Source organism: Lipophrys pholis (assembly GCF_963383615.2).
Source record: "Lipophrys pholis genome assembly, chromosome: 19".
NCBI lineage: Eukaryota > Metazoa > Chordata > Actinopteri > Blenniiformes > Blenniidae > Lipophrys > Lipophrys pholis.
The window spans coordinates 25364479-25389595 of record NC_137647.1 but is presented as its reverse complement, the minus strand read 5'-3'; the positions used below and the strand labels follow the sequence as shown (position 1 = coordinate 25389595).

The window sequence follows — 25117 nt, the reverse complement described above, 5'->3', positions numbered from 1 at the left end:
CCCCGCCTCCCCCATAAAACCGCCTCCCTCACCGCTGTTATGCTGAACTGAAAGACAGCGGCCCTGATTACAGCGTCAACTTCACTAGTGACGGTGTAACGAGCTGCCGAGAACACTGGTGCATGAAGTGAGAGTTTTCAATATGAAGCAGAATCTGCAAAAGTCATCTCAAAATGTATCTGTAGTTAGGTTTTCAAATGTGTAAAAAATCTGAGAATCTGTATTAACATGTGTACCTGTAATAAGATTTGTCAGTGCGTACGAGAATACTCATAGTTGAAAAGTTTGGCTGAAAATGCAGACAAATCACCAGTTACGAGTCGATCGGTGTCACAATTGGCTTTCTTTTTTACTTATAAATTTTGCTCCACTTCTGCCATCAGAGGATTTGTATCCGTATTATCAGGGTTTCTGTGCCCTGAGCGCAGGCTGACAGGATGCTTCATTCTGGCAGTCCTCCATTACTGAGATGGTTCCAGTGAAAGTCACAGTAGAAAGTCATGGCCAGCATTTGGGTATTGGATCATTTTAATCAGCTCCTATAACTGCAGGGAGGTAACGGCAATGAAAGTCCAGTGAGCTGGCTGGAATAACAAGGGACAAGTTTACCCACAGACCTGTTTGCTTCCACTGCGTCAGGGCGAGAGGGCACGTTACTGATCCCTCCATTTCCTGATTTCCATTTACTGTCACTAGTACAGTGAATGAAACAACGTTTATTTCACCCTGCCCCACAGTGTCACGTATGCTCAAAGACTCTGGGGCGTAGCGCCTCCTGATGGCCTGCAGGTGACCTAACTGCTGAAGTCCAGGCAGCAGAGCAGTACGCCGCCAGAATGCCAGGCTGCGCTCAGGGCACAGAAGCCCTGATACTACGGATACAAATCCTCTCAGAAGTGGAGCAAAAGTCATGAGTAAAGCCAATTTTGAAGCTTCTGATTTGTCTGTATTTCCAGCACTTGTAGCCGAATACGTAGACTTTTCAACTATGAATATCCCTGTACGCACTGGCAAGTCTTATTACAGGTACACATTTTAATACAAATTAACACATTTTTTACACATTTGAAAACCTAATTACAGATACATTTTGAGACAAAAAAAAGCAAAACTAGTTTCCAAAACAACGAGTGCAAAGCGGAGGATGTCAACAACAACAGGGGATTCATACGGCCCGGGTCGAGGCCCCGCCCCCAGCTGAGAATACTGTTATGACGTCACATCTGTGGCGCTCAAAATCCCACCTGTATTTTAACCGTACCCTCTGCGGTGGAAACGCACAGCAGGTTTGGGTCTGGGTGCATACTGCTCCGTTCCGTCACAGTTGTGACCTGCTAACGCTAAACCTCACTAAACTAGGCAGCCGCTGTTTAAAACTTTTCTGTGGGGAAAAATATGGAGGAAAATTTTGATGACATCCATATTTGTGATGTCACAATACTCAACAACACTATCATGTATTTTGAGATTTGTGATGTAATTTGAGATTAAATACAATCAGTGAATGGTATTGTCTTTGTTCTTTCAAATAACACTGATCCTCTTATTTAGAACATTGGAAAATATAGTGCATAAATAGTGCAACAATCTACCGCAGGTCCCTCAGTCTTTTGTGATTTGTTGATATTGTGATGACGACCGGTCCAGTATCAGCACAGTCCCAGATCCAGATTCCTCAGGATCTCCTGTAAACTCACTCAGTTTGTGGCAACTTCAGGCAAATGTTTGCATCATGGCCTTTTTGTGTCTGTGTGATGAGCGTCAGTGGGGGGGCTTCCATGGCATCCAGGGACCACCCGGCCCCCCCACCCCCATGCAGCAGCAGCCCCTGCTGGAACGGTCTGTGAGTCCCTTTGTGTTCAGACTGCAGCTCCAATCACTCCAGCACTTCCCCTTACATAAGCCCCCTCCCCTCCCCCCCCCCCCCCCCCCATATGAAGATGCAGTCTTGTGTAACTCACATTTGAAACCAGTTCCATCCAGTCCGCTGAGGTGTTGCCAAGGAACTGTGTGTGTGTGTGTGTGTGTGTGTGTGTGTGTGTGTGTGTGTGTGTGTGTGTGTGTGTGTGTGTGTGTGTGTGTGTGTGTGTGTGTGTGTGTGTGTGTGTGTGTGTGTGTGTGTGTGTGTGTGTGTGTCTTTAGATCGGTGCGATGGAATCAAACTGGATTTTTCCTGTTCGTACTGCCAGTCTTACATAAGAGTTCACGGACGAGGAGACGAGTTCGTCCATTATTATTCTTATGAGGTCATAAGGGATTTTTTTCATTCGGCGCTGTGAAAGTCCTCACAACTGGACATGAAGACAAACTCCTCTGGAAGGTTCTCCAATGACTGTTACATCATCTGAAACAGTCATTTCATGTCAATCCTCACAAATACTCAATAAATATTTTCTACTACTGCTCTATTAGTGTTTTACATCAAATTGTTGTTTCTTCTCAAAGCTGTCGTAACACCGGTGGTACGTAAAAGATAGAAGACTGGGCTGTGAGTTCTTGACTGAAATAATGAGAGAGGTCAAAGCGGGACTAAAGCTCTGATGAGAATCACAGGCAGCCTCAACTCACAGACACAGTTTGCTTCTTTGTCGACTAAATGGTTTAATCCAGTATAGTTGATTAAAATGCCCAGAAAACAGGCAAACTTTCAAAATTTGCAGTTGTATATGTTAAACATGGTCATGCATGCTGGCTGCAGTGCGGCGTTAGATTGCGTCCTTCTGGAACTGCCTGCTGATATATTGCGTAAAGTTGAATCCAACCAATTTTATGCAAATGATGCGCAGAGAGCGAAGCTCTGACACGTCGCAAAACTTTCATAAAACTAGCAGTAATGAAAACAAATCAAAGTCAGATTCAGAAACTGGAAAGCTTAATTCTCACTTCAAATGTTTTCAGAAATACGTTTCACTGAACTGTTTCTGTGATAAGAGGAGGTTTGCTGAGCAGCTTCACACAGTAACCAGGTGCTCAATGTGATTAGAATGTGACTGGTAAACTCACCAGCGAGCTGCAGTGTGTAAATAGACGCTGCGCTCTGCCCTGTCCTGCACTGACGTGTTGTGGACTTCATGTTGTAGGACACCACCCAGTTTAGATCTGCGGCCTGTTTACATGACAACAATCTCAAGTGAAAACACAAAACGTTGGTGACACGGTGGGCGTGTGTTTACACAACAGAGCCACTGCAAATGGAACCGGCTGCCAAGGTGGAACTTTTCAACATGGCTCGGGTCCGTTGTCATGTAAACGGGTGACAACTTTCTGGAAACGCTCGGGCTCTGTCCCGAGTCAACGACTGAAAAAGCTGCTATGTGCACCATGGTCATAGTACGAGTCGTTCTGCACATGCTCAGTAGCTGGACAATCAGAAGAAAGTTTCTTCCTTGGTGTCATGATCTCAGTCCATATTCTCCTCGTACTTGGTACTTTTGTTTTGACAGTCACTGTCAAAATAAAACCACCAAGTTGGATTGTTATTACGGTGACTGTAATCACAATTTAACTTGGTGGTTTGTCCACTAGAATGTCTGTGTTCTCCCAGTGTTCATGTTTAGAGCTCATTGTTCTCTGCTGTGTGTGTGTGTGTGTGTGTGTGTGTGTGTGTGTGTGTGTGTGTGTGTGTGTGTGTGTGTGTGTGTGTGTGTGTGTGTGTGTGTGTGTGTGTGTGTGTGTGTGTGTGTGTGTGTGTGTGTGTGTGTGTGTGTGTGTGTGTGTGTGTGTGTGTGTGTGTGTGTGTGTGTGTGTGTGTGTGTGTGTGTGTACTCAGCCCAACATGCTGACTGCATCATTTCCAGTGTTTCTACAGTTTCCATGGAGACGGACATGTTGCTATGAAAATGCTGCATTTTCTCTTGAAGTGCTGTGGAGTCCAACGGGCCTCAAAGTTGAGTAGATTGAAGCCAAAAGCATGAAGATTTGAGTAGATTGACGAGGACTGGTCCAGAGTGTCTCCAGAACGTTATCATAGAGGAGAACACAGGAGCAGCACGAAGCCCTGAATGGCTGCTGCTCATGAATAAAGATCAGCTTTACAAAAAAAAAAGAAGCTCCACAATGCCGCGGCGGACTGCTTGTTATTACCATTATATCTTTGCTGTACCAAAGGTCCTCTGGTCTGGTCAATCATCAATAGATCAACCTGTTTGGGTCGGTTAAGAAGTGAAGTGTGCAGCGGGGCGTCAGTAACGCCGTGCGTCTCTCTCTCGTAGGAGGTTCAGCCCGGGGGCAGGTTCTGCCACTCTTCCTCCGTCTCTTCTTCCTTCTCCTGTGTTCCGTCATGGCGGCGTCCCTGATCGGCCGTCGGCTCGCTTTCCACCTGCAGAAGAACCTGTGGCTCGGTGCTCCAGGTAAGAGCTCACCCAGTTATGACTGGTTGTTAACGGATCACATTCACAAATGCATTCTTTGAGACGTTTTGCCTGTATTTAGCAGCGACTGTAAATACATCAGTCAGTTACCTACACATATAACTCTGCCTTGGTCTTTAATGAGGCCTGCAGTAATAACCTTCACAGATTCCTGAAACGCACTCATTCACCTCCTCACATCTCTAAAAATCAAAAAGTCATTGAAAAGATGTCTGGATGAAGACATCTAACAGAGATTAATCAAATGAAATTATATTTATATATATATAATTAAATTCATCACTTCTGGAACAGTTTGGGTGTTGTATAAATAAAACAGATTACAGTTACTTATAACTGGAAACTTCTCCAATCATGAAGTAACTTTTGCCGTTAGCCCGGTGTGACCAATACTCCCGGTGTGAGAGGTGAAATAAAAATGTATTATGAGAGCGCAGAACGTCAAATGTGGGGAAAATGTCAAATATACTAAAACTGTCAAAATGGCTAAAACAGCTGATACGCCAAAAATAGCTAAAAATGACCAAATATGATAAAACTATGAAAAACAGTTTAACATAAAATGTTAAATATCTAATGCTGGTAAATTAGCTTGAAGCATGAAACAAAGAAAATGAAGATAAAACGGCAAAAATTGCTGAAACTTTAACAGGTAAAAGTGGTTAAATAATGTCATAATGCTAAAAGTAATAAAACATCTAAATCTTTTAAAGAGGACTACAAATGATAGAATACCACCAATGGATAAAATGACCTAAATATTGGATAAAAACCCTACAATGGCTTTAGCAAGCTAAAATTAGTAAATATGCTAAAGCTGCTAAAACTGCTAAAGCTGCTAAAACTGCTAAAGCTGCTAAAACTGCTAAAGCTGCTAAAGCTGCTAAAACTGCTAAAACTGCTAAAGCTGCTAAAACTGCTAAAACTGCTAAAACCCACTCAATCGTGTTCAACTGCTGAAACTATTAAGCAGCTCAAGAGGACTTCAGGTGATAAAATAACTAAAATGGTTTAAGCTGCTCTAAATGGAGTTAAATTGACTAAAATTGCTAAGTAGCTAAAATCGTTAAAACTGCTTAGCATGCTAGGCATGCACACACACACACATGGTGCATGTTGACGTTTTGAGCACGTCAGAGTGCGACGGTGATGTGGGCGAACAATATTGAACGAAAGTGTCATAAATGTCAAACTTCTGATACGCTGTCCCTCACCCCCCCCCCCCCCCCCTCTCCCTCCCTCCCTCCCTCCCTCCCTCCCTCCCTCCCTCACCCCCCCCTCCCTCCCTCCCTCCCTTGATTCGTTATAAACTAATAAAATGCTCTTAGTTCTCAAATTTCATGAGTTCAACATAAACTGCAATTTATGAATATGCTTAAACTATGTGAAACAACTTTGTTATCATCAACATGTTGGAGTGGATAAAGTAATCCCATGTTTTTTACTATTGCTGGATTATAAAATAGATTTTATATTTCATCTTACTTCATAATGATGTAAATGAGCCTCAATACAAGGAACCATAAAGGATAAGGAGAGATATCTTTAATGAGGTGGTGTTTTCTAGTTATTTATTATGTGAAGGAAGAAATAATGGAAGTTCTTGAAGGGTCAGCCATTAACCTCACTGCCCTAAAACATGCTGGGAGGTTGTCCCGAGATGAGTGTTTGTCCTGTGAAGGACTGGACTGGACTGGACTGGACCAGGTGTGCCTGTCCTCACCTGAGCCGGTTCATGCAGTCAGGTGTGTTGAAGCAGGGAATGTGCTAAAACATGCTCCAATTGTTGGACAAAGTGTTAGAGGAACAAACACCTCAGTGAAGCAGCGTCAAATTCTGTCCAATCAGGTGCCGGGACTCGTCCAATAGCCTTCATGATAATCTGCAAGAACTGGAACCTGCAGCTCTCCCTGGGTTCTACTGAACACACAGAGGAACCTTCATCTGGGCAAATATTTAGAGCATTCAAAGACAATTGTCTCTTCAGTCTGGAATTCAAAAGTTATCAAAAAAATTTTTATTGCAAATTTGGAATTATCTGAGAATATTTTAGAACTTTAAGAAGAATTGTCTTTAATTGGGAAAAAACTTTAAAAAATAATTTCAGTTTAAATGTTTTACAATTAAATATGAAAAAGCTGAAATCTTTCATCAATTGTATCTATTTTTCAGTCATAATTGAATTTTAACGGTGTCGTCGTGTACTCCATAACATTTACCCAGAATCCCTTTGGTCTCTGCTTCAGGCTGCAGGTACGTCAGTAAGGCCGCAACCAAGACCGAGGTGGAGTTCGACTATGATGGTCCGTCCATGAAGACCACCGTGCCTGGACCGCGGTCACAAGTAACACACACACACACACACACACACACACACACACACACACACACACACACACACACACACACACACACACACACACACACACACACACACACACACACACACACACACACACACACACACACACACACACACACACACACACCTTTACAAGCTTTACATTCTCTGCGTTTCTTACCTGCAGACTCTGACCAAGCAGCTGGGAGACATCCAGGTGAGATAGAATCAGTGTGTGTGCTGACTTTGGTGTGTGTTTGTTGAAGCCTGAGTACACAAGTACTATCTAACACTCCCACACACACACAAAATCATCATGAGTGCATGTGCGTGTGAGTGCGTGTTTAAGCCCGAGTAAACAAGTAAGTACGTGCGTCCAGATAGAATATCCAGTTCTGATAACGGTGAGCTGTAAACCCTGTTCCACATACTGTGTGTGTGTGTGTGTGTGTGTGTGTGTGTGTGTGTGTGTGTGTGTGTGTGTGTGCGCGTGTGCGCGTGCGTGCGTGCGTGCGTGCGTGTGTGTGTGTGTGTTGCAATATTGCTGCTGAAAGTAAAAGTTTGTGTTCCACTCTTGGTAAAATAAATAAAACACTGGGGAGAAATTGAAAAATATAAAGCTGTTCTGAGAAACAGATAAAAGAGTTGAACTGGTGTCACTGCTGGTCTTTTTTTATCGTCCCTGGATCAATAGAATCAAATGTGGAGGAAATAAGGCTACTGCTTCATCTACAACCAAATAACCTGAGTGGGGCTAATGCTAATGCTAATGCGGTGTCAACTGTTTTCCACTGGATTCACAGATGAAACTAAAGTAAAAATTGATGGATTGTGTTCTTGAATTTGGCCACAGCATTGTCTCTTCACAGGCGCTATAAGGCCGGTTAATGTAAATTCAAATGATGACCAGTAATGAGCTAAATGCAATGTGAAGGCTCATTGTCATAATCTACATCAGTGCTTCTCAATTATTTTCTGTAACGACCCCTGAAGAAAGAAGAAAACATTTCCCTCCCACACACACACACACACACTCCCTGCGTGACGATAAATAGTATAATTTGTCTATTAAATTGTTATAGTATAAGAGTATTCGGGCCACAGAAGAAAAAAACATTCAGTGGCAAAAAAAACCCTCACGCACTTTAGAAAACGTCAAAAATCAATGTTGAGAATTTCTTTCCACAAAGAACAGTCGTCCAGAACGTCTGACCGTCCCTCATCATTTACCCCTGGATGTGAATTCACATTAAATCACTTAATTCTGACTCTTTAGTGTTGCTTACTGCTTATGAACATGTGATTTTACACAGGATTCCCTTGTTTAATAATCACACATGTTCTAAGCACCCCGGGATCCGTGCCTTTGTCCTTGGTAGTGGACGGACGTCTGCGCCGGAGAGCTGCAGGCTGCTCTGTCTCTTACAGTCCTGATTCTGATGATGACTGCACAACTGCACCGTTTCACCACTTCATTAAACTGCCTGCAATGCATTTTGTAGAAGCAGTCACATGCGCTGGCATGTCGATGGACGGACGTTTCTTCAGTAGCCCTGATACTCTTCCGTACGCCACATTACATGATTCTAATGTTACTCGCTGCTTTACTGAAGTAGCATTCACACAGCGGGATGATTGTTGGCAATATTTAGCACATTTTCACTGGAAAAACTCAAGCGGCTTATCAGCATGATTAGGGTGTAAAGTCTCTAAGTGACACCATAATTCATTTGGATTCGTGCTGTCCACTCCCAACATGGCCACGTCCACACCAGACAAAACAAGGTTTTTTCTTCCTGGCGTTCTCAAAAAAAAACCTCCATCCACACGTCACTATGGACACGGCTGAAATCGAGGCCTCAGGGCATGTAGTAAACATGCCAGGCCTGTAGGGGCGCTGTGACGCCCAAATACACCAAAAATGCAGAAGAATCTCATAGAAAATTAGAAGTAGACTTCTGCTTATAAACCTCTATACAGCTCTGAGTTCTATAGGTCTATAGCAGTGCAGGGCAGAGGGAGGCGAGGGAGAGAGAGGGTGGGGCAGAGCGAGGCGAGGTGGGGCGTCGCAGGGCGGGGCAGAGTGGAGTGGGGCAGAGCAGTGCGGGGCAGGGCGAGGGAGAGAGAGGTGGGGCGAGGTGGGGCGTCGCAGGGCGGGGCAGAGTGGAGTGGGGCAGAGCAGTGCGGGGCAGGGCGAGGGAGAGAGAGGTGGGGCAGGGCGAGGCAGAGTGAGGCGAGGTGGGCGATGTCACAGGAAACAGGATCTTTCAGTAAGGTTCTGGTCGCCCCTTGGTTTGAACCAGCCTAGAATAAGTTGGTCTAATTGAAACAAATGATCCCAGTAAACATGGAACCCCCCAAAAAAGGTAAAAGAGCTTTAGTTTGTAATCCAGAACTTGTTCTTTTCCCAGAATGTGGGAGCTGTAAACTTCTTCTGCAACTATGAGGAAAGCCGAGGGAACTACTTGGTGGATGTGGATGGAAACCGCATGCTGGACGTGTACACCCAGATCTCGTCCATCCCCATCGGTGAGTCAGAGAATCACAATCGGTGGTGTTTTTCATTAGTTTTCATTCCGGTATCGACGACATTGAAGACGTATGAAATGGTCCCATTGTCACACTGTGTTGGAATCCAGCAGAGGGCGCTGCTCCAAGTCAACAAACTGGACGAAAACCAAGAACAAGAGTTTATTTTTGAAGAGAAAAAGAAGGGAGTCAATGATAACTACTGGTTATATTAAAAAAGACATGTCTGATATTTGTTAATCACTTCTAATGTCAACACTGCCCCCCCATGGCTGGAGGTGGTTTCGCAACATTTGGTCCATTTTAGAGATGGAAACTCCACAGTTGGTTCTTCTGTATTGACTCACTAAAAAGAGTGGACTCTCTCAACTCCCACGTTTCTCCTCAGATATTTCTGTTGCTTAAATTAAATGAATCCTAACATGAAAGAGCAACACAAAAGACATTTTACGGAACTGTAGAGAGAATCCTGAGTTACTTTTTGTTGTGAATCTCAACTTGAACTGAGTGAACCATCTTTGTTCTCATGTTATACTAATTTCTTCTTAACCAATTTTGCTTTAGTTGATTAAAAACACATCAAAGACTCTGCACATGAAGTTCTGTGCTTTTTTGGGTAAATGAATTAAACAAACTCGAACCCCTGGAAGTCTGTAGTGAGCCATGTAAAGGAAGAACTCAAGAAGTTGAGCTTATCTTTTATTCATAACCATTACCAACACTACAAACCTAATATTACTCCTATAATTACATCTGAAACACCACCAACAGAAACTCCCACAATGCATTGCAGCGATCAGCTCCGTGACGCTACAGGAGATCAGGGTTTTTAGAAGCGTGATGTGAGTGGAGTGGCTTTCAATGTCTTTGAGTTGTTGTGGGATTCATGGTAATTCAGAGTTAAGAGAGCATTAGCCTCTGTGGCTGTGAGCATCAGCATGAAGCATCGGTAGTGACCATCGTACCGCTTTGCACACACTGGTGGTTTTGTTGACTGCATTTATTGAAAAGTGGCGCTCCACAGTGGCCGCTTGGAGCTCACAGCTTCGGACGGCTGCAGAGCTGCCGATCCGGCCTCTATAGTTGTGTAATGACGTTACATCCCTGCGTCGTTCACAACCCGCCTACATTTTACCGTACTCTCTGCAGTGGATCCGCGCAACACATTTGGTCTGGGTGTGCTTTGCCTTCCCGTACCGTAGCTTCGACCACCGCGCTCAGGGATGTACTGCAGTGGGACCGAGGCTCAAGGAGCCCAGCAGAGGAACCAAAGAGCCGCGGGTTCCCGACCCCTGTTCTAGATATTCTGAGGGTCTCAACTGCTTCTTCTTTCAAGACAAATGTGGCTCAGATATGTGAGAAGAAGAGCTGCCAAGTCTCTGGCAGCAAGGAGGAGGCAAGAGAACCTATGTTCAGGAGAACCGTTCATGATCTTCATTCAATGTTCCATTCATGTTCAGTAGAAATCATTAAAACTCTTCATAATGACGTTTGAGGGTTTCTTGTACAACTTGTTTTGTGGAATCCCTGATGCCCCCAGCCTCACCCAGACTCTGCCTCCAGTCTGGAATATGAAATGAAAGATGGCACCGCGGTGTGTTGGTTCGCACTGGTCTGTCTTGTTTTTTGGTAAGAGGTAGAACCCCCGCAAAGCAAGTGGGCCGGACTCTGTCTCTCCCTCCACCTTGAAGCTCTGTGCTGATTAGCAGTCCCCTGTGTTCAGACATTTTCAACACCTCACTGGAGACATGCCACATTCCATCCTCCTTCAAGTCTTCTACCATCCCCCTGTTCCTCCTTCAAGACTTCTACCATCCCCCTGTTCCTCCTTCAAGACTTCTACCATCCTCCTGTTCCTGCTTCAAGACTTCTACCATCCTCCTGTTCCTGCTTCAAGACTTCTACCATCCCCCTGTTCCTGCTTCAAGACTTCTACCATCCCCCTGTTCCTCCTTCAAGACTTCTACCATCCCCCTGTTCCTGCTTCAAGTCTTCTACCATCCCCCTGTTCCTGCTTCAAGACTTCTACCATCCCCCTGTTCCTGCTTCAAGTCTTCTACCATCCCCCTGTTCCTGCTTCAAGTCTTCTACCATCCCCCTGTTCCTGCTTCAAGACTTCTACCATCCCCCTGTTCCTGCTTCAAGTCTTCTACCATCCCCCTGTTCCCAAGAAGCTGAGGACAAAAGGACTTAATGAGTTCAGACCCGTCGCCCTGACCTCTGTGGTCATGAAGTCATACATTAAAGACATTACTGACCTCCACCTGGAACTTTTGCTGACCTCCACCTGTAACCCTGCCCTGTGACCTCCACCTGGACTTCCTGCTGACGTCCACCTGGAAGCCTGCACTGACCTCCACCTGGACCTCCTGCTGATCATGGACTTCCTGTCTGACAGGAAGCAGCACCTGAAGCTGGGACAACACGGGTCTAAGTGCTGCACTATCAGCTCTGGATCCACTCAGGGCTGCATTCTCTCCCTGTACACCAACAGCTGCACCTCCAGCCACCAGCCTGCCAAGCTCCTGAAGTTCGCAGCTGACACCACCCTCATTGGCCTCATCTCTGATGGAGATGAGTCAGCTGACACCACCCTCATCAGTCTCAACCAGCCTGCTCTAGCAGAAGGCTTCAGTCCATCAGGACCAGAACCTCAGCTTCTCCCCATCTGCCACCGTCCTCCTGAACAAGGCCCTGGATCCCCACTGATTCTGATTCTGGACGACTAAATACTGCATTGTGACATCTGATTACATTTTACTTCTTAACAGTAATACATTTCCTTTTCCCCCTGATATTTTTACTGATGCTTCCTATATCCTTTCTTGCTTTGTTTAAATGTTGTCTTTTTTCTTTTAAGGTAATGGCTTCTTTTCATTGGTGATTGTTTCCACCTGTCCCTGTCCCTGTCCCTGTCCCTGTCCCTGTCCCTGTACCTGTTTATGCTCCCTGTAGTTTCACATTGCTTCTATCAGCGCCTGTAGACGGTGAAATAGTTTCTTTTCTCCTCTAATTAGATTTGAATAGAACATTGGATCTTATATGTTCTCTGCAGGCCTCCTATAGCTCAGTCCAACACTTTAGAACGTCACAGTCACACTGAATTAAACTGCTGAGGGAACAAGCAGGACTGTCAATACTTATATCAACATCAACATTTTCATAACAAAGAATATTTTATTCTTCAATGAAAAGCATGCATGATGTACAGGGACATTTTGGAAATGAAAAATGAGATAGATCATAGGTCCATAGAATTAACGCCACCTGTGTGGGTTCTGCTGATAGAATTCTTCAGCAACTTGGAAAGGAAATTCCTCCAAAGTGATTCTCCCGTATGAAAGTCCAATGAGCTGGTCCTGTCGCTCTGTAGATCAGCGGCAATGCAGCCGTGTGTTGATTCCATTCTGGACCGTAAAACTCCTCTGTACTTCAGCATTTGAAGGCATCAAGATGAGTCAGAGAATTATGGACCAATTGCTGCTGCCTTTCAAAAGGAGTATACCACATGGTTTTAATTGACCAATCCCGTCGCTCGATACTCAGCCTGATGCGAACTGAAAGTCAGTTGCTCGTTGTGTACTTGAGACGATAATTTGCTGTATTTTGGTAAAAAAATATGGATTTAGACCAGATTAGATGGTGACAAGTAGTGACGGCCATTATACACATATTTAGAGGCTTTGGGCAACACGTCCACTATTTTTTTGACCGTCTTTTTAGAAAATTGACCGTCGGCTGGACGGCTCGCTGCCTAAAATACTGGTCCTTTATAAGTGAAATGGGGGCACTGATGAAGAATGTATGCAGAGCTCAGCGTCTGTGCTTGTTTGTCATGTCCCACAGGATTGAGGACTACAGATTTGCCCTCCAGCTTTCAAATGACATGCATGGAAAACATAATTAGCATCAGAGTCCTCATTTCCTGCTCTCTCCTCTTCTGCAGACAAGCGGGAGATAAACAATCGGAGAGCTTCCCAGTAAACATGCTTATAATGTATATATGTGGGGAGAAGGTCATGTTAGAGCCGCTCCATCAGGTGAATGTGTGAGACGCCATCAGGTTGATGACTGTTAGGATTTGGGATGAATACAATCTATTCTAATGATATTAATGTCTCTGTGCTTTGGGTTTGTTCTGACATTCACCCCCATGGCCACCAGGTATGAAATTGTTTGGGTTGTTTAATTCACAGTATATTGCATGCCTTCATGTGACTTCAGTACTCAGACTGTATCACTGGAATCTGTACCCTGGTTCAGACTCTTCTTTCTAAAAGAACAGAGCATGTTGAGCCTCAAACTGTAACTGTGGTTCAGCTATAGTGGATCCTGCACATATGTGAGAGTAATTCATGCATGTGCACTAACGTGCCCTCATGTGGTGACAGATGCTGAATGGTCCTCCTCCGTTCTTTAGCCTGGACGTTGTAACTTCTATTATTTCCATCAAAATGATTCAATACAAATGAAAATCGACAACCAATATGCTGCTGTCCCACTCCCGCTCTTTTGGACCAACGTTTTAAATCTCGGTTCTGTTTGAACTTTTGTCAACATCCAAGGTGAAAACAAAGCTGTTAAAAACGAGGCGATGTCATTTTGAAGTGGAAGAAAAGGAAGGCAAACGTCTCGCCCTGATAAATTACCATTTGGGCACAGTGGTCACTGTGGACCATCCATCCATCTTCTATCCTGCTTATCCAGTTCAGGATCGCAGGGCACTGGAGCCGATCCCAGCCTACTGTCTGCGGGAGCAGGGTCCAACCTGGACGGGTCTGTCACAGGGCCAAATGAATATATGATGCACTTAAAATGTCTACTTTTTGCTGGGTCTCTTCCTACCCCTCCCACAGAAGGGTGTCTGTTTCAGTGAGCCACTTCATGTGTGACACAGCCCATCTGTCCCGCGGTGTACCACAGGGACCTGTCCTGGGCCCAACACTATTTTCATTACATTTGTTGCCTGAGGGTCAGGAACTGGGACAGAGCACCGAAACATACAAGATTTAAAGAACTAACAAAACCAATCTGCAAACCAAAACACTGGTTAGATAAGGTTTGGATCCAGCAGGGAACCAGAGTGATACACAGAGTGATACACAGAGTGATACACAGAGTGATACACGGAGTGATACACAGAGTGATACACAGAGTGATACACAGAGAGATTCACGGAGTGATACACAGAGTGATACACAGAGTGATTCACGGAGTGATACACAGAGTGATACACAGAGTGATACACAGAGAGATTCACGGAGTGATACACAGAGTGATACACAGAGTGATACACAGAGTGATACACAGAGTGATACAGTCAAAGGAAGAAGAAGAAGCATCAGCACAGAGGGGAAAACTCTGCCGGAGCAAAAGGCAGTGAACATGAGAGCAGACCGACTCTGAACCATGAAGTGGAACCAGAACCACCCGAAGCGGAAACATCAGCAAACAGGAGTGGAGGGCCAAGCCCAGAGGCTAACATCCTGGCAGTACGCCGCCGAGGGTTTGGTAGACACTTTGAAGACGAGGTCTGGTGGGACGAAGAGGATTTCCCTCCTCTGGTCTTTGTGTCATCACTCTGCTGACTCATCGTTGGGATGAAATCCATTCCAAGATCCAGCCTTTTCCCAAATAAACTATTTCTTGATCTGCATTCTACCGTCGTAGATCTGCAGGTTTTACACTCGCTAGCAGCTCGCTGGTCACTGGTTAGCCTCGTTAGCAAAGAACGTCGTCTGGAGTCCTTTCTTTTTTAGAAATATTGACGTTACGTCTAATGAACAATCCTCAGTTTTATTATTACTACATACTATTAATTAGTATCACATACTATTTTACCCTTGTATTATTTTAAATTTCATAGAAGAGGAGTAGTGCCAAGTGTTTTTTTACACATTTGACCTTTAAGTTTGCAGTAATTTCAGAATCTGAATTCATGTGAATTAAGATCATTATTAATCCAGCGTAATCTCAGAATTTTGAGCTGAAAAAGTCTGAATTCTACAATGTTCCAACTTTTTTCTCAGTACTTTTATCGCTGATCCTCTCACTTTTCTGGTTGTATGAAAATGGTTCTCCATTCTGTCATCCTCAGGCTACAACCACCCCGCTCTCCTCAAACTGATGAGCAACCCCAACAACCTGGTAGGTCCTCTTCCCTCCACCGTCCATCCCGTTCAAAACACTCATGATGCTGCATTACCATGATATCGCACTTGTTCTTAGCCGTAAGCAACCTGGTTACATCAGCATCAACTCTAATTCAATCAATCGTGACAACATGTTGTACATCTGCTCTTTAATCAGATCAAAAGATGAGAAGATGAGAAGGAATGTGACTTCACTCCATTTTTTGTGTATCAGATCAAATAAATCCTACAACTTTGATCAACATTTACTTTCTGTAAATCCTGGTGTCTGTTTGATAGACGTGTTTAAAAAGAAAATCGCTGTTGAGAGATTCTACATGTCTCATATTGTGTTTGGCTCATGGACTTCGATAGTTATTAGATTGTTTATTGGTGATTGAAAAGAGATGTTTTTCATTTCCTACTTGGTGATTGTGTTACATTTCAACTGAAAGCAGAAAACCTTCTGGCTGTTTCCATGACTACGGCCATAGAAGTCCATAAAAAGAAACTTCCACAGTGCAGCGTTCATTTAAAGGGTTCGACTAAAACAAATGAAAGACCAAATCTTACCGAACTTTGATTCAGACTTTCTCAGAGAAAGAACATCAGCGATGGCAGCATTGGTGTGTGTGTTTGTCCTCCTCTGTCCCTCAAAGACTCCCCCAAAGATAAAGTTGTAAAAGTATTTTTTAATAAAAAAGACTCAGTTTTGATGTATCACTGTGACTCATGCTGGAGACACAGCTCCAGCCGTGTACCAACGACCCAGCCAATAGAGTCCCTCTGAGGTTTTGTCCTGCTCCTCCTGGGGTCGTGGGCAGGACAACGGAGACCCTGTCCCGTCCTTGGGAGTGAAAGGAGCCTTGAGTAAGAGTTTGTGTGTCGTTGTGAATGAATTTGTGTTTTGTATTTTGTCAGAGCACTTTTGTGAACAGACCTGCCCTAGGAATCCTGCCACCTGAGAACTTTCCAGACAAACTCACCGAAAGTCTTCTGTCGGTGAGCAACACACAAACAGAGCAACAGCGTAGAACCCAGAGTCGTCCTCACTCTGGTTACACTGGTATGAATGATGGTCTTGTCTTTACCTGTCAGATTGCTCCCAGTGGGATGTCTCGGGTGCAGACCATGGCCTGTGGCTCCTGCTCCAATGAGAACGCCTACAAGGCCATGTTCATCTGGTACCGGGTGAGTGGGCGCCGCGCCCTGCTCTGCTCGCCTTGGTCTGGTACCGACCCACAACTCTGGATTCTCATGGAGGCTTTTCTTGCTTTAGAACAAGGAGCGAGGCCACAGTGGACCATCTGCTGAAGACATGAGCAGCTGCATGATCAACCAGGTCTCGTCTCCCGTCACAATGTAGAATCAATGACTGCTGCTGCTGCTGCAGGCGCCTCTTTTCACCTGTTTTCACCTGTTTTCACCTGTTTTCACCTGTTTTCACCTGTTTTCACTTCTTTTCACCTGTTTTCATTTGTTTTCACCTGTTTTCTCCCCTGTTCCCGTTTTCCTGTTTTGACCTGTTTTCACTTCTTTTCACCTGTTTTCATTTGTTTTCACCTGTTTTCTCCCCTGTTCCCGTTTTCCTGTTTTGACCTGTTTTCACTTGTTTTCATCTGTTTTCACCTATTTTACTTGTTTTCCCATTTTCACTCTTTTCCACTTGTTTCACCCATTTTCTTGTTTTCACCCGTTTTCACCCGTTTTCACCCGTTTTCACCTGTTTTCACCTGTTTTCACCTGTTTTCACCTTGTCCTTCACCGCTCTGCTTCAGAGTCCAGGATGTCCAGATCTCAGTATCCTGTCCTTCACCGGAGCTTTCCATGGCAGAACGTTAGGTAAGTCTATCCATCCATCCATCCATCCATCCATCCATCCATCCATCCATCCATCCATCCATCCATAAAGGCAACAGATAAAATGACTAATCTTGTTTTAAAAATGAATAAATAAAACAGCTGATAAAATAGTTTAAATGCTTAAAAGGATAAAATATCTGAATTGTCTTGAATAGGTACGATTGTTGAAAAAGATAAAATGGGTAAAATTGCTGGTAAATAAAACACTTAAGAAATGAAAACCAGCTCAAAATGCTGAAGCAGGTAAAATTGCTGATGAAGGTTGCAGATCTGGAGCCTCGTCTCTAAAGGCTGCTGAAGCACTAAAGGTCCTGAAAGATGCGTACGCCACTTCCCACTAAACGTTTGTAATGTAAACAAATAAACTGAGCTGGAGAATGTTGGTCCCGGTACGCCAACTTAGAACCTTGAGCAGCACATTCTGGAGACGGAGAACCTGGTGGTGCTGATGGTGAGGTGGAGAATTGAACCAGATTCATCTCAGATATTTAATCTCTTCAAATATCAGACTTATTGATCCATGTGATCATAAACAACCGAGCTGCAGAGTTCTAGATGTTTCTTTAGTGGAACGTTCCTACTGAATCAGTAGAACCATGTTCATATGTTAAACTTTCATCTTCAAACTATACAGAGGATAGAACTGATTGATTATTAATGATACAGAGCGGAGGATAGAACTGATTGATTATTAATGATACAGAGCGGTGGATAGAACTGATTGATTATTAATAATACAGAGCGGTGGATAGAACTGATTGATTATTAATGATACAGAGCGGTGGATAGAACTGATTGATTATTAATGATACAGAGCGGTGGATAGAACTGATTGATTATTAATGATACAGAGCGGAGGATAGAACTGATTGATTATTAATTGTGACAAAGTGAGTAACAATCAGTCTAATTCCAGAGTAAACACATAAATTGTGAGGTGACAGCCACAGTGAGTAAAGCTGCAGTGTGGCTGCTCTGCACCATCATGCGCTCTGGACGCTCTGGAGCTGGAGACAGACGACCTCCTCCACCCTCCTCCTCCACCTCTAGTGACTGAAGATAAAACATAAAGTCATTTTACAGTCCCTGTTCCAATATGTAATTTATACTTTTAACTTTGGGGGTGCACGCCATTTTCAGCTTTTGGTGTTACGAACAGTTTTAGTAGGAATCCTAGGAATGTTTTAGAAATGAGGCCACTGGTGCTTTGATTCGTCTACGAGCTCAACAATCTTTCCTCATGCGATGCTTCCACCTCCTTCAGGTTGCTTGGCAACAACACACTCCAAAGTGATTCACAAACTGGACGTGCCGTCGTTCGACTGGCCCATCGCTCCGTTCCCCAGACTGCAGTACCCGCTGGAGGAGTTCAGCAGGGAGAACGCCCAGGAGGAGGCGCGCTGTCTGGAGGAGGTGGGCTGTCTTCACTTTCTATTTGTTCCTCAAGCTTTTCTTGGTTGAATGCAGATTGATCCGGGAGTGTTCACCTGAAGCTTGTAGTGGGCTTTTATTGTTTAATCATTACTGTATTGATTATTCTGTTGATCCTACAAGAGAGCGCGCTGAAGAAAAATAACGTTAACATTGAAATGTCTTCTATTAACAATATCAGAGAACTTCTTTTCAGTGTTTGATCATGGAAGGTTTTGTCAAATTAAACGTTGCAGATCTTTGATGCAGGAAATCGTTTTTAAGTAGTTTATTTTTAGGATCAGTCACACTGCAACGCTGGGAAGTAGTTGGAAAACTGACAAACGAGTGGGATTGATCATTAATTGATGAAGCGATTGTCTGATTGTAAAAGTTTAATGGACAGAAGATGATCCACGTAGGTCTTCATGTTCTTCACAAATCAAATTGAGGTGATTCATCTTATACGTTCTGTTAGCTACAACATTCAGCCCAGCAACTGTGGGATGTGCCTGAGGAACCTGTCCTGAATCCTCTAGACCTGGACCCAGACCCGGATCCGGACCTGGGGCCTGAAGCTGGGCCCCGGGTCCAGGTCCACTGCTGTAGAGACTGAGAGCTGGTTCTAAGTGTGTGACATTAGAGTTGACTTTGTTGTGTGATGTTGTTCTCTGCACACTAACGGTGCCGTGCTGCCCCGCCCCGGTGGTGCTCCGCCCCGGTGGTGCTCCGCCCCGGTGGTGCCCCGCCCCGGTGGTGCCCCGCCCCGCGGTGTCTCTGCAGGTGGAGGATCTGATCGTGAAGTGGAGGCAGAAGGGCAGGGCCGTTGCAGGCATCGTGATCGAACCGATCCAGGCTGAAGGCGGCGATAACCACGCCTCGGCTGACTTTTTCACCAGACTCCGGAGCATTGCTGCTAAGGTACCTGACTCCAGCAAGGCGAAGGGACGGGGAGACAGTAGACTGCTGATTTGATGGTGTTGCTCCTCACAATAGTGGGATCTCAGTGCAGTGCAGGGACTGAGGGGACTCTTCAGTGAAGTGGTTGAGGTAGTGAGACTCAGACCTCTCTGGGGAGCGTGGACAGGGTTGGATAATCAGCTCAGTTCAGAATGACTGCAAATCTGGAGAAGTGTGTCATGTGTCACAATTTTCGTCCCACTCCAGCATGGATGTGCTTTCCATGTGGATGAAGTCCAGACTGGTGGGGGAGCCACAGGGAAGTTCTGGGCCCATGAGCACTGGGGCTCAAACGACCCTGCAGACATCGTCTCCTTCAGCAAGAAGCTGCTGACGGGGGGGTACTACCACAAAGACGCTCTGCAGGCCGACAAGGTCAGTCCATTGTTCAGCTTGGAAACAAAAGCCACGTCTCTTACATCTTCTCTTTCTGCTCATCCAGGCTTTTTTCACCACCAGTCAACTAATAATCCAGAAACTTTGTTCTCCCATGATCGCAGCCCACGGTGTCACACACACACACACACACACACACACACACACACACACACACACACATGGGAAGTGAATTGTTTCCTTCTAAGGATGATGGAGGGTTTATTGAATCCTCTCCAGATGTTTCCCAGACTTTAGCATGTGGCGTCTCCATTGTCAGAGCGTTAGTGCAGAGTTAGATTCAGAGTTAGTGTAGGAAGTCCATGTGAACTTTTAAGGAACTGGTTGTCTTAATAAAGAATGAGGAAATCTCTGGAATCCTAAAGTTTCTAATAGGATTCAAGAATGATTACTGTTATTGTGCTTTAACAGAATTGTGTTAAAAACAACACAACTGTGAAGCAGAGGGAGTCTAAGCATGGTCATAGTTGCACCATGGTTTAAAAGCACCCCCTTGTGGTCGGGCTCCTGAACTGCAGAACTTAGTTTCCCTCTCAGTCAAAGCTTTATCAGTGTTTGTTCACCATCGTTGGATTAAATCCAGCTGCAATCTTTTCATTGATGTCTACATAGTTAGTGACCATGACCATGACCCAGCATTGAGCCACAAGCTCATTATTTTACACCAGGAACAATCTGCGTCCCTCTTTAAAGAACCTTCACACTGAGGCCATGAAGAAGTTGATGTGATGGCGAGGAAGAGTCACAGTCATCAGTAGCTATGTGACTTTCTGTCCAACAATGTTTCCTAATAGTGAACTCTGGGTCTTAAAATCTCTGAAAAACAAGTAGAACAAATAGAGAACTGCTTCCAGAGGAGGTAACCTTACTGAGCTAAACCTGCTTAATAGGGAAATCAAGACTGAAATATAAAAGGGACAACAGATTAGGATGTTTGGACGGTTTGAAAGCCTCATTGGTGCAGAGAGCAAGAGCAGCAGGGCTCCTGCTGGTTTTAACTCATTTTATCTCAGGTCCCACTTGATTTCAGTAATCTGAACTCTGAGTTTCACACGAGAACTATTAATACATGGAAGACGATGATTTCAATTATGGATCAAAGAGTCACAAGAGGCCACCTCTGATGAAGGTGGTAGACCGCAGAACAACCAGCCGTCAGTCTACCAGCAGAGGGCGCCACGGAGCTGGAAGCAGGCCACGGTCTGAACTCTGTCTGCTCTCTTTCTGTTTTCTAGTTTTAATTTGCATTCTGCGGTGGACTTTTTTCTTTTCACTGGCTCTGTCAGTCAAATACACTGGTATTTGTATTCTGTTGTCATACAGTGACCTCTCGTGGTTCTAAATAGGATTTACCATTATATTTTGATATATAAATCATTACCAGCCAAACAAATAAGAGAAAGTGTGACTTGTAGTCCAGAAAATACGGTAATTGCTGTTTTTCTGATGGAGATTGTTTGACTTTACTTTTGTTGTAACCTTTTACAGCCGTACCGCATCTTCAACACGTGGATGGGCGATCCATCGAAGAACTTGTTCCTGTGCGAGGTTCTCAATGTGATCCGCAGGGAGAACCTTCTAGAGGAGGTGACCCGCTCTGGGAAAGCCTTGATGAATGGCCTCTATGAGCTCCAGGTATCGTCTCCACACTTGACTGAATTATGAATGCTGAGTGTAATCCTGACGTTACAAGCCTTCACACTTTACATGCATTGACTCTTTTTAGACGTTTTCCCCTGAATTGAAGTTCAGGCTCACAGTTCCAGAAGGACGATCAGTTCTTGGGTCAGAAGCTGTGATCCAGTAAAGTTTCCATTGGTCGTGTGTGTCAGGGTGCAGGTCGGCGCGTCCAGGCCAGATTCTGGTCTTTACATTGAAGAGGACGAAAGACAGCAGGAATAAACCAGATCCAGATAGATTACACAACAGGAGGCAAACAGACCAGCGGGGGCAGAAGGACAAAGTCAGATATTGACACACGGCCGGGGTAAGAGGGAAACACGAGGCGCAGGGGGCGCCGTCAGGGTCAGCAGTCAGGTGAGAGGCGTGGAGGGCGGGGCTACATGAGGAGTGAGGGGAGGTTCAAACATCATCACACAGGACAACACTCCACATGACGCTGGCTCCAAACACACCATGACAAACATGAAACTAATAGTGACACCAGAAGACTCCGTCCTGTTTAATTCAGGGACAAGATGAAGCCCAGTTTGGCTTCAAGCAACTCAAACATACAGTGACGGTCCATAGAAAACCTCTGTTCCCCGAGACGGGGGCACAAAATGAGATGATGAGGATTAGCAATAAATATAAACTGAGATGGCCCCCGGCAAGCTCAGTAGGTAGAGCATGAGACTCAAGGTAGAGGGTTCATGTCCCACACCGGGCGCCACCTTCCTGTGGGCTCTCCACCTTCCTGTGAGCTCTCCACCTTCCTGAGGGCTCTCCACCTTCCTGTGGGCTCTCCATCTTCCTGTGGGCTCTACACCTTCCTGTGGGCTCTCCACCTTCCTGAGGGCTCTCCACCTTCCTGAGGGCTCTCCACCTTCCTGTGGGCTCTCCACCTTCCCGTGGGCTCTCCACCTTCCTGTGAGCTCTCCACCTTCCTGTGGGCTCTCCACCTGCAGGAAGGTTCTTAATGGGTCAATGTAATCTGGGTGACGGTGCTCAGACTGACACCACCACCACCAGGGAACGGATAAGAGGGAGGAGATGGATGGATGAGATGGATGGATGGATGGATGGATGGATGGATGGATGGATGGATGGGACAAACTTAGATATTAATCAGACTGTTCTGTCATATTTAATGTTATTCTGAGTTTCAGATTATGAATGCTCAGTGTTTCCAAGCTGAATTCCTGCTAGAGCCTCAGCGAGACTGGACTACATGAGACTGGGTGAAATGAGACTGGAAGAAATTAGACTAGACTACATGACACTGGATGAAATAATGAGACTGGACTACATGAGATTGGACTACATGAGACTAGACTACATGAGACTGGATGAAATGAGACTGGATGAAATGAGACTGGAATAGATGAGACTGGATGGAATGAGACTGGACTACATGAGACTAGATAAAATAAGGAGACTGGATGAAATGAGATTGGACTACATGAGACTAGACTACATGAGACTAGACTACATGAGACTGGATGAAATGAGATTGAATGAAATGAGACTGGATGAAAAGAGACTGGATTAGATGAGACTGGACTACATGAGACTAGATAAAATAATGAGACTGGATGAAATGAGATTGAATGAAATGAGACTGGACTACATGAGACTAGATAAAATAATGAGACTGGATGAAATTAGATTGGACTACATGAGACTAGACTACATGAGACTGGATGAAAAGAGATTGGATGAAATGAGACTGGACTAGATGAGACTGGATGGAATGAGACTGGACTAGATGAGACTGGATGGAATGAGACTGGACTATGTCAGACTGGACGACATGAGACTGGATGAAACAACACAACAAAGCGAGACGGCACAAAACAAAGGAAAACTATGACATGAGGAGGATGTAAAACACAAAATAGAAACGAACAGGGAGAGAAAGAAACCCAACAATAGTAAGGAGCATGACGGACTGAAGACGGGACGGTATTGAGTGGACCTCCAGGTCCTTAGTGGACCTCCAGGTCCTTAGTGGACCTCCAGGTCGTCCATCAGTCCTCTGCTACTGTCCAGTGTGGATTTTTATTCAGTTAAATGGTTGTAGGGAAACTTACTGAAGGAAAAGCTCAGTTAATACGCTGGTCAGACCGGACCCACTCAAAGTGACAGGATGAAGCTGAATTCCATGTTTCACTAGTTTACTGGTTTCAGACCAGTTAGTGTCGGTGGACCGAGACGAGTCTGAACTGTGGAAGGTCGTGAGCAGTGGTTATTTTATCCACTTTATGTAGTGGGACTTCTTGTTGAATGTTTGTTTACAAAATCTATTTACAATCCAGGTTGTCTTCATTTCTCTTTTATTGTAGGTTTAGAGTAGCAGTACCAACAAAACCACGATACTTCTAATATCACAGTCTTTCTGACTTCCTGTGTGTGTGTGTGTGTGTGTGTGTGTGTGTGTGTGTGTGTGTGTGTGTGTGTGTGTGTGTGTGTGTGTGTGTGTGTGTGTGTGTGTGTGTGTGTGTGTGTGTGTGTGTGTGTGTGTGTGTGTGTGTGTGTGTGTGTGTGTGTGTGTGTGTGTGTGTGTGTCAGGCTCAGTATCCCGGCCTTCTAAGCCGAGCTCGAGGCCAGGGGACCTTCTGCGCCATCGACGTCCATGATGACGCCACACGTGACAAGATCCTGCTCAAGGCGAGAGACAAAGGTAGAAAACACTGCTGTCCTGGTTCTGCTCGCATGAGCGCCAAATTAACAGAACTTTAAATCTCTCATCATTCAGAGTGTCAGTTATCATCATTGCTAATACCTCACCAGCGCTGTCCTTAGGAATAAAAAGCCACGTTTTGATTGGACGAAAGCCTCCAGGATTATAACTACATGTTTTGTGTTTGTCACAACTAAATCAGAAGAACACAGGATTTAGATTCCGCAAGCTGGGATTATTGGAATCATCTAAAGAAGTGAATGGACCGGAGGAGAAACAGGTCCTCATCCAATATGGCCGTCGATAAAGCACACCAGCACTTTTCAGACCTTTTTAAAAAAAATTAAAGGAGTGAGTTTTCACAAATCAGCACTTTTCTGAAACCATCATTTTCTGTCAGTTTTTTGGCTGAAACCAAAACTATTTAGAAAAAGTTTCCTTTTTACCCAATTTCTGTTCTTTCAGCTTTAACTTGCAGTGATTTTTTTTTTCCCGTTTGCTTATTATTGATTATGCAGTTTTCATGTATGCACGAGTGCAATTTTTAAATACTGAAAAAGTTCCTGGATAAATGCAACAAACGAGACATTCCAAACCTTTCAACCATTTTTTTCCTTTAAAAGTTTGTACTACTTGTACTACTTGTACTTTAAACGCCACGTTCAAAAACCTCATGTCTGTGACAACAAGCCTGCCGTGTCTCAAGTTGCTCTCGGCAACGGTCTAATCTTTTTGGTGATGGTCCTATGATGGTCTCTGCCGTCCACACCTCACA

At 44.6% G+C, this 25117-nt stretch overlaps 1 protein-coding gene across 1 annotated transcript in view; it reads left to right on the top strand.

Annotated features, from left to right (window-relative positions):
* The window catches only part of abat (4-aminobutyrate aminotransferase), a 43777-nt gene that overhangs the window by 16434 nt on the left and 2226 nt on the right, over positions 1-25117 (top strand). Inside the window, exons 3-16 of the mRNA XM_080487665.1 lie at positions 4212-4349; positions 6617-6714; positions 6899-6928; positions 9123-9240; positions 15338-15387; positions 16293-16373; positions 16470-16562; positions 16651-16713; positions 17150-17213; positions 18499-18647; positions 19428-19565; positions 19812-19979; positions 21489-21635; positions 24231-24342. Of these exons, the coding sequence (XP_080343791.1) occupies positions 4280-4349; positions 6617-6714; positions 6899-6928; positions 9123-9240; positions 15338-15387; positions 16293-16373; positions 16470-16562; positions 16651-16713; positions 17150-17213; positions 18499-18647; positions 19428-19565; positions 19812-19979; positions 21489-21635; positions 24231-24342 (1381 nt within the window). The 5' untranslated portion in view covers positions 4212-4279. The remainder of the gene's footprint in view (positions 1-4211; positions 4350-6616; positions 6715-6898; positions 6929-9122; positions 9241-15337; positions 15388-16292; positions 16374-16469; positions 16563-16650; positions 16714-17149; positions 17214-18498; positions 18648-19427; positions 19566-19811; positions 19980-21488; positions 21636-24230; positions 24343-25117) is intronic.